Source organism: Fulmarus glacialis, unplaced genomic scaffold (assembly GCF_000690835.1).
Source record: "Fulmarus glacialis isolate BGI_N327 unplaced genomic scaffold, ASM69083v1 scaffold10882, whole genome shotgun sequence".
Lineage (NCBI taxonomy): Eukaryota > Metazoa > Chordata > Aves > Procellariiformes > Procellariidae > Fulmarus > Fulmarus glacialis.
Window position 1 is genome coordinate 22,201 of NW_009198452.1, and position 8,108 is coordinate 30,308.

The 8,108-nt window shown below is 43.8% G+C and overlaps 1 protein-coding gene across 1 annotated transcript in view; it reads right to left on the reverse strand.

Moving 5' to 3' along the window:
• The window catches only part of ABL1 (ABL proto-oncogene 1, non-receptor tyrosine kinase), a 22,349-nt gene extending 14,443 nt beyond the window's left edge, over nucleotides 1-7,906 (reverse strand). The window contains exons 1-3 of the mRNA XM_009572909.1: nucleotides 7,690-7,906; nucleotides 6,636-6,931; nucleotides 18-290 (exon numbers count right to left, since the gene is read on the reverse strand). Of these exons, the coding sequence (XP_009571204.1) occupies nucleotides 18-290; nucleotides 6,636-6,931; nucleotides 7,690-7,906 (786 nt within the window). The remainder of the gene's footprint in view (nucleotides 1-17; nucleotides 291-6,635; nucleotides 6,932-7,689) is intronic.
• Nucleotides 7,907-8,108: the final 202 nt, after the last annotated feature.

The following is an 8,108-nucleotide window of genomic DNA, read 5'->3' on the forward strand; positions in this document are numbered from 1 at the left end:
AGAGACTCGAGTCCTACCTTCAGAGTCTTCCCAGCCACTGTAAGGTTGTACTTCTTCCAGACTCCTTCATACACCTCTCCATACTGCCCTCCACCAAGCTTGTGCTTCATCGTGATGTCAGTTCGCTCTATCTCCCATTTGTCGTAGTTCGGAGACACGCCATAGATAGTGGGCTTATTGCGTTTGGGCGCCGGATAGTGCAAAGTGGTGATGAGCCCATCTGCGACAGTTGAATGATGATGGACCAACTCTGCTAAGGTGTTGAAGCGGCTCTCTGAAGAGACATACAGCTAGGAACCAAAGAGAAAGAGAAAGCTCATTCACATAATGCACATCTACGTTTCATACGTAGAAACTACATTATAAAATTGTGAAAGCAAAGTGTTGCATTGCTTCTACTCGAGCTGCAGTACTATGAGCTCCACAAGCTCTGTAACTAGCTCTCAGAGCTGAGAACGATCAATGTTTACATGGGAAATGCATGGATTCAGAAGAAAATACATGCACTTCGCTGAAACAATATGGAAGGAATGACTCTAAATAGCATTAGATTGGCATGCTGTTGCTTGAAATGTCTTTTTTCAAAAGGCTGGTCAGTAAAGATTGTGGGACATTTCCTGGAGAGTAGGGGGTTGTCAGCCTCGGTGTCTTGATTCCATTATTACTATTTGGGTTATGACATTTTCACCTGCCTAAATTCTCTTTGAAGTGTCACTAGCAAACCAGTGGCTTCCCTGCTTTTGGCCTAAGCTTCTGCATAGTGTTTTGCATGAAGTTAGGCAGCTAGTCTGCTCCGTTCCTGTGATGGGCGCTGATCAATAATACAGAAGCAAAATCATTACCACCGAATGAAAACCTGCTGTGAGGCATGATAACCCGTATCTGTTACCTTTTTAACATTTATACAGAAGATCCATTTTAAGCTTAAAAGCCCACTAAAGAAAATGGACAACTGACTCCCTACCACCAGAGCTTTGTATTTCCAGTTTCACACTCAAGCCCAGTCCTCTGCCAGGCAAGGTGACAAAAGCTAGAAATTTAATTTTTAAAAAAGTGATGCTGATAACACCTGAAGGAGAGGGAGAAATCTTTGTATCAAACTGCAACAGCCTATGCTGGACACAGCACACAGAAGATGGAAGAGCTCCATTTCTCACAAAGAACCAAGGTCTGGCAAGGGACAGCCTCACAAGAAGAGCAGCACCATGTTAACCACCCAGATTTCTGTCCAGTCCATGCACTGTAAAATGAGTGCGACACACTGGTCCTACTGCGCACATCACATGCTAATAGCTCTGATCAAACTTCCCAAATGCTTCTGACTCGCTGGATATGCACTTAATTTGTGCATGTGTAGTGGCCATCTGCCTGGGATTTCGGGAGGCGGGAAAGTTGACGGGGCTGCCAGGCATCCAAAAATCTCAGACTTGGGGTCAAATTCTGCTTCTTCCACCTAGACAGAATTTCTGGATGGAAAAAGAAAATACATCTGTGAAGCTCCAGCAATAAGCAAGTATGTCCAACAGAAAAGGCAGATGCATCTGGAAGGGGAAAAAAAAAAAAAAAACAGTTTGCAGGGAGGGACAAAACCACCCTCAAACTTGAGTAAAGCCTTTGGACTGGAGACTGGCAATTCCCATATGGATGCTCCTTCTTTGCAGGCATCTGTTTACTATACAAACCGAAAATGAGAACGGGAGCCATTGAAGATGACCAAATATTCTGAAGCATATGAGAGCACAGGCACTGCATATAAGAAAAGGTGAGTGAAAAGAGCAGCCATATCATCCAAGCAAATCAGAGAGAGAGACGAGTGCCTCTCCCCCTCAACCCATCCTGCTTGCCCAAATCCCTACTTAAGTTTATGAGAATGAGCCACATGCTTATGTATGTACGGTAACTATTATGGTCAGAATTGGCAAAACCCACAATTTATGTATGTCATGGACTTACTTGAAAGAGCTGCAGAAAGGTAAAATGCTCAGCTCAGGCACACAGCGTAACCCAGAAAGAGGAAAACAAACACAAACACGAATGACCCCACAGATCAGTCACAGACACGTTAGACTACTGCAAGGTACAGGGTGGCCGTTGGCTTTCAAGCTACAACCTTTCTAACACAACTATGCCTCCTGTAAGGTTTCTGGGAAATGAACATTATATAGCATTTTTCATCCAAAAAAGGCAACTATGCTGTAGAAACCTACCTTTCCAGTATTGGGAAATCATAACCCCTGGTTAAAATGGCATTTCCTCTGGTGGCAATAGCACCTGGGCTTGGGGGAATGGGAGAAGATGCACAGTGGCCAATCTGTCTGTAAGCCACTTAGCTAAAACCGCACCATTAACTACTCTGGTGACAACACATACACTTTTGGATGCACAAGGGCATTCAGAGCGGAGGGTTTTACACCCTGGGCTGGAGAAATCTACTTTCCCTTCACTCTTGTTTTTCTTTTGCTACAGTTGCTGATAAAAGAACTCCTATGGAAACTTTATCTCTAGAAAATAAAGGCATCCTCCTGGGGAGCATGTTCTCAACCCTCCACCAACATGAGTCAGATATTCTTTTGGTAAAGTAACTGGACCAAATCTCATTTCAACACTATGATTAAAGGAAAAAAAAAAACCACCTTTCATGGTCAAAGAGGTGAAATCACCTTAAAAACAGATGGTCTGAGAACAGAACATAAGAGAGGCTTTTACAGCTGCATGGCTTGGACCACCACGCATTAGCCAGTACAACCACAATTTAAAACAAGCCATACCTGTTTGGGAATGACTTATAGTACTAGCACTGGTATGAGCAGTTCACGTGTTACACTGAGGACTAAAATATAAAAGTATGGATGTAGAAAATTATGCTGAACTCCAGGATCATTTGGAAGTATTAGACATGTATGGAGAAGGAAGCTGCCCATGCTTTTATGATGGCTTATATCTCATGATCTCAAAATCTCATGGAAATTAGAGATATCTGTATTTTGTGTGACACATTATATGAACTTGTTACAGATGGAGAAAGAAGTTAAAAAAATGGCCAAAGGTTTCACAGCAAACCCGTAGCAGGATGGGGAACAGAACTCAGGATCACCCTGTCTGGCCCGCAGGACAACACTCCATGCCTTAACACACATGAAGTTTTCCATTTACATCAAAAAAACTCCACATCCACCCACTAAATGTGCTTATTCTGTAGGCAGAGGTTTTCTAACCTCTCAGTGATCACATCTCAACACTGACTCCTCTGAAGGCCTTACTTCCATTAGCACTAATGGAAATCAGAGTTATGCTTCATCTGGAATTTGAAGCATGTATCACAAGAAGATGAAGCAAGGAGCAGCTATGAACGGCATGCTGCCGATGCAGTCCAGCGAGCCGCATACGCGCTCTGACTATTCACTGCAACCCCCCTCTCCGCTGACCCCGACTACCAAGCCTTGCCTCAAGCTGCTTGTTGGATAATTTCCCCCAAGAAAACCTCCTGCTGCTGCTAACTGTACTCATCCAGAGGTAACAGACACAGCGTTTCTGTACCGTGCGAGGTTATGTAGGGACTCACACAGTTTGCTTCCTGGCTATGTTGCTGACACATTACTTGGGCAATTTTTGTATATCATCAGTCAAACTGTAACACCGGTCCTGTTCCAAGGGGCTCTGCTTGTACAAGTTAGCCGCTCATTTGCAGCTTCTGTCACCAGACCACGTCTCTTTTTCCTGGCTAGTATATTTTATAAGGGTGGTTCAACTGGCCCATGCTAACCTCCAACGCATCTTTAACCTGATGGGATTCCCCCTTCCCAGTCAGACAAAACTGAACATCCACACAAAAAAATCCATGAAGATCCATGATAAAGGAGCGAGTCTGCATCCAGTTCAGCCACTGGAGGCTCCAAGAGACTCAAGCAGGACACGCGTCCTGTGTCCTTAATGCTGAGGATAGCAGGATTTGAAGAACTGGCTGGACAACACTGTTTATTCAGTTGGGTTACTCAATAGGAGGCTTTGCCTCAAGTACTATCAAGTCAGGAGAACCAAGTCCTCTGTACCACGGAAGTGGTTTACCAGATGACTAGCTGCACCGTGCCAGCCAAATCAAGAAAGATCACTTTTAATGCCTTCCTTAAAAAAAAAAAACAAAGACACACAAACAACCCACAAACCAACAAAACATTAAAAGGTGGTCCGGAAGAATATGATCCACTAAACTGGAAAATAAAGAACAAATTCCCTGAGGAATTTTTCTTTTTTTTTTTTTTTTTTCCTTAAAGTTGCCAAACCCCAATGCATTCAGTATGAACAGTGCTAAAATTAAGACATACACACCTCTGACCATCTTCCTAGACCCTTCAATTTTCCCCAGGAAAAAGCCTGGGTAGGGCTGTGCGATGCACGGCACACCTCTGCACCGAGCAGGAGTTGTACCACACGTTTCTCTAATACCTCTTTCTCCCGACAGCATGCTCTCTCGGTCACAGGATATGATCCCACCAAAGCCATTCATCCTTACTGCAGCACTTGCAGATATTAAATTCCCCGGACAGGCTGACTAATGATACAGCAGGCTGGGAAGGCCCCAGGTGCTCAGGGAGTTGAAGGTAAGAGCTTTCCTTCAGCAGAGCCACGCTCTGCTGCAAAGCGGGTAATAGAGTGCAACACCAGCAACTCAGAGCGGGGGACATGCTCCAGTCGTCTCCATTTTGCAGAGGGAAAAGCAGGGATATTAGCTGTTTCTCTTCCTAGCTCCTCAGCTCTGACAGCCAGGGAGAGGGTGCTGAGCCCCCCAGCAGCAGAAGCAGCAGAGCGGGCAGCACGTCTGCCACTAAGCTGTTGCAATTCACTGCCCAGCTCATTAACACAAATTGAAACTGATGTGGTTTAACACACCAGGCTGCAAACGGCAGCGCCTGATGCATGGACATGGCAAACCGCGCCTTCTGCAGGGATGCTGGCAATAGGCTGTGGCTACCTCTTTGCTCGCCCCTGCACGAACAGCCAAAGCCCGGGAGCCACAGCTCTTGGTCACTGCCGCTTCTCGATTTTGTATTTCCAACCACCATCAGCTGCAGATCTGCTTTAGTGAATTGTGCTGACCTGCACCTTTTCTCAAAATCACCAATTCAAGCAACTTTGTGGAAAATGAACAGTTAACCTGGCTAATACAGACCTGAACGGATTATTGTAGCTCTGCAGAACTGTTTTTTGGGATAAAAACAGCTCTGCTGGGATGAAAGCCTTCATATGCCAAACCCTTTTACAGCTAAAATGGAGAACGTGTGCTATCGCATCATGGACGCATGCTTATTTACACCAACTGAAGGAGGCCCAGGTTCAAAATGTTCACGTGTGAACACTGCTCATCTGCCAGCATCCATGTGAATAGAAGGAATATCAACTACAGAGACAGGAGGAGGAATATTCCAGATTGCCATGTAGTCCTTCAAGTATGCTGCACGTCAGCATTTCACAGTGCCGATTTTGACCACAGAGTGTGTCTACATGGGAGGAAAAAGGAAGAATCAAAGTGCCATAACTTGGAAATACGTTGCCTTAAATAACATGGTCAGAATTGTCTCAATTACAACCTGTTTGCTAACGCAGACAAAACCTATTTCATTACTGAGTAAAAGCTGTTTATCTTATTAAAGGTTTTAGAGTCATGAGTCTGATAAATAGGAAACACTATGTACTGGTTCCCAATGTTTTCATACTAAAGATTTTGCTGTCAACATTGCTGTAAGAAGAATAAAGCTCTTGCAGAACAAAGAAAAATTGGCCATGGTGGGCCACTACTATACTTGATTTTTTTTTTTTTTTCTTTTTAAGTACTTTAATGGCACAGAATCTGTCATGTACTAGATGCTGGCAAGAAGAGCCTCAGCTGCCATGCTCCAGACCCACACTTCAACTTCTGCACAGGATCTAAAGAGACACTGCTTAAAATAGATTCGTTAAAAACAAGATTTTCCGAAATTCAATGCCAGTAGAAATGTTTCCATGAAATTCAAACAAAAACCTGTGGAAAACTACACTTTTATGCTAACATTTCTCTGCAGCATCGACAAAGCACAGCATTGCAACACTGCTACAGCACACAACGATCTAGGAAAAGAGACACAAATGAAGAAACTAGAGACTGGGCCCATATAAAAGTGAAAGTGCCTACCCGTCTCCAATGATCACGCTGAAATACTGTAGAGAAATCAAAACAGTAGTTAAAAATACTACAGAATAGCTCAAAAAGCATTCTGTCCCTAGTATTTACAGGATTATTAGCAACAGGCTCTGACTTCTCTCATTTGGCAGTTGAAGAGATTATCTTTTGAACATATGGGACATCCTCAGAATCTCTTAGTAATGATATCATTACATTCAGCTCTGATGTAACTCTAGTATCTCCTACCTTAAAGTGTTTCGCTACTGAGCTGTACTATACCTCACCAGAAGTTTGCTAAAGGAGTAAAACTGTTTTGTCACAGCCCTGTCGGAATCTTACAGTTTGTTTTAACTACCGATGATGAACATTGTGAACAAGGTTCAGAATTGCTCAATTGCTAGTACTTGACCTCATGCAGTCAGTGGACAAAGTATACCGGCAAGGTTTTCTTTCATGGTTTGGATAGCCTGCAACCTACCTTTCCATCAGATGCAGTGTTTATTCTGTAGTGGTACACCCTTCCTTCATATCGCAGTGAAATAGATCTCTGTCCTGGACTGCTCTCACTCTCTCGCACAAGAAAGCTGCCGTTGATACCGCTACTCAGAAGGTACTCAGCAGCGTTACGTGACACTGGTCCGTGATACCAGGAATGCTTCTCCAAACTATTCACTGGGGTGATGTAATTGCTGGGTACCCAGCCTTGTCCATTCTTCGTTTGGGCCTCACACCATTCCCCGTTATGATTGTAGCCCAGGACACGGAGCTTTTCACCTTAGCGCAAGAAGAAAATGTATTAAACATGGCAAACCCGGGAGCTGAGGAGAAAGATAGGTTCTTTCTGGCTAACAGATCATTAAATGATCTCCTATAAGAATAGGTATCTGACTGAGCAGGGAGCATGTGTGTTTCTTTAAGCCTGAGTGGACCCCTCAAAGCCAAATAAAGTCACATGCATCCATGCTTCAGGAGTTTGTTAGGCTCTCGTGCAGTTCTGCACGAGCTCTGATACTGCTTGCGCTTAAAAAGATCAACCCAGCAAATTTTATTTGAACTGAGTTGGCTTGATGGGGCTAGGAGAGAACAGGAGTGAATAAACAATAAAAAAATAATTTCAATTAGCAAAGTAAGCAGACGTGACTTGGAGTATACATAAGGAACAGAAGGACTGAGTAAGAAAACACTATATCTGTACAGTCATTTTTCATACAGGGACTGTGTTTTGGAGAACTATGAAAATGATAGAGGCCAGCCTCTAAAAAATCAGCTTAGTTTAATTTCTCAGTTCAAATTCTTGCTCCTAATGGAGACCTTAGTTTTGGCAAACAGTTTCTTGCCCAATGCAAAAACTTCAGACAGTTTTAACCTTTTAAAAGGTTATGACTTTGTGAAGTATTTGTATTTGTTTAAGAAGAATTCCCACAGTAAAAAAAATTCCATAGGGTTTAGTGTATAACTCAGTTATTCCACAGTGACTTTTCTTTCTACGTCTTCTCACACACTCCCAGTACCATTCTGCCCAGCTACCTTACCTTTAGTTATGCTGAGAGTGTTGTCCCCACTCGCCACAAAATCATACAGTGCAACAAAGAGATGGGGGTCATTTTCACTAGGACAGGACAGAAGGTTTTCCTTGGAGTTCCAGCGAGCTGCTTCGCTCAGACCCTGGGGCTCGAAGTCCGACACTACCGGCCTCTGAAGGGCTTCTGGAGAAAGAAGAAAGAGAGAGAGGGGAAAAGGCAGGTTCATTTTTTCTGATAAAAGCCATCTGGTAAACCCACGCACTCCGATTTTCTAATTTACATTGTTTCTTGACATATGTGCTCCTCGTGCGTCAGAGGACAGATACGGACAGTTCTTTAATGTAGATCTCCTGCCACATAGGCAGGACACCCTTGTCCCAGAGCTGTCCCCCAGCCCCCAGCTCCTGCCTCCCACAGCAGGCAGGAGA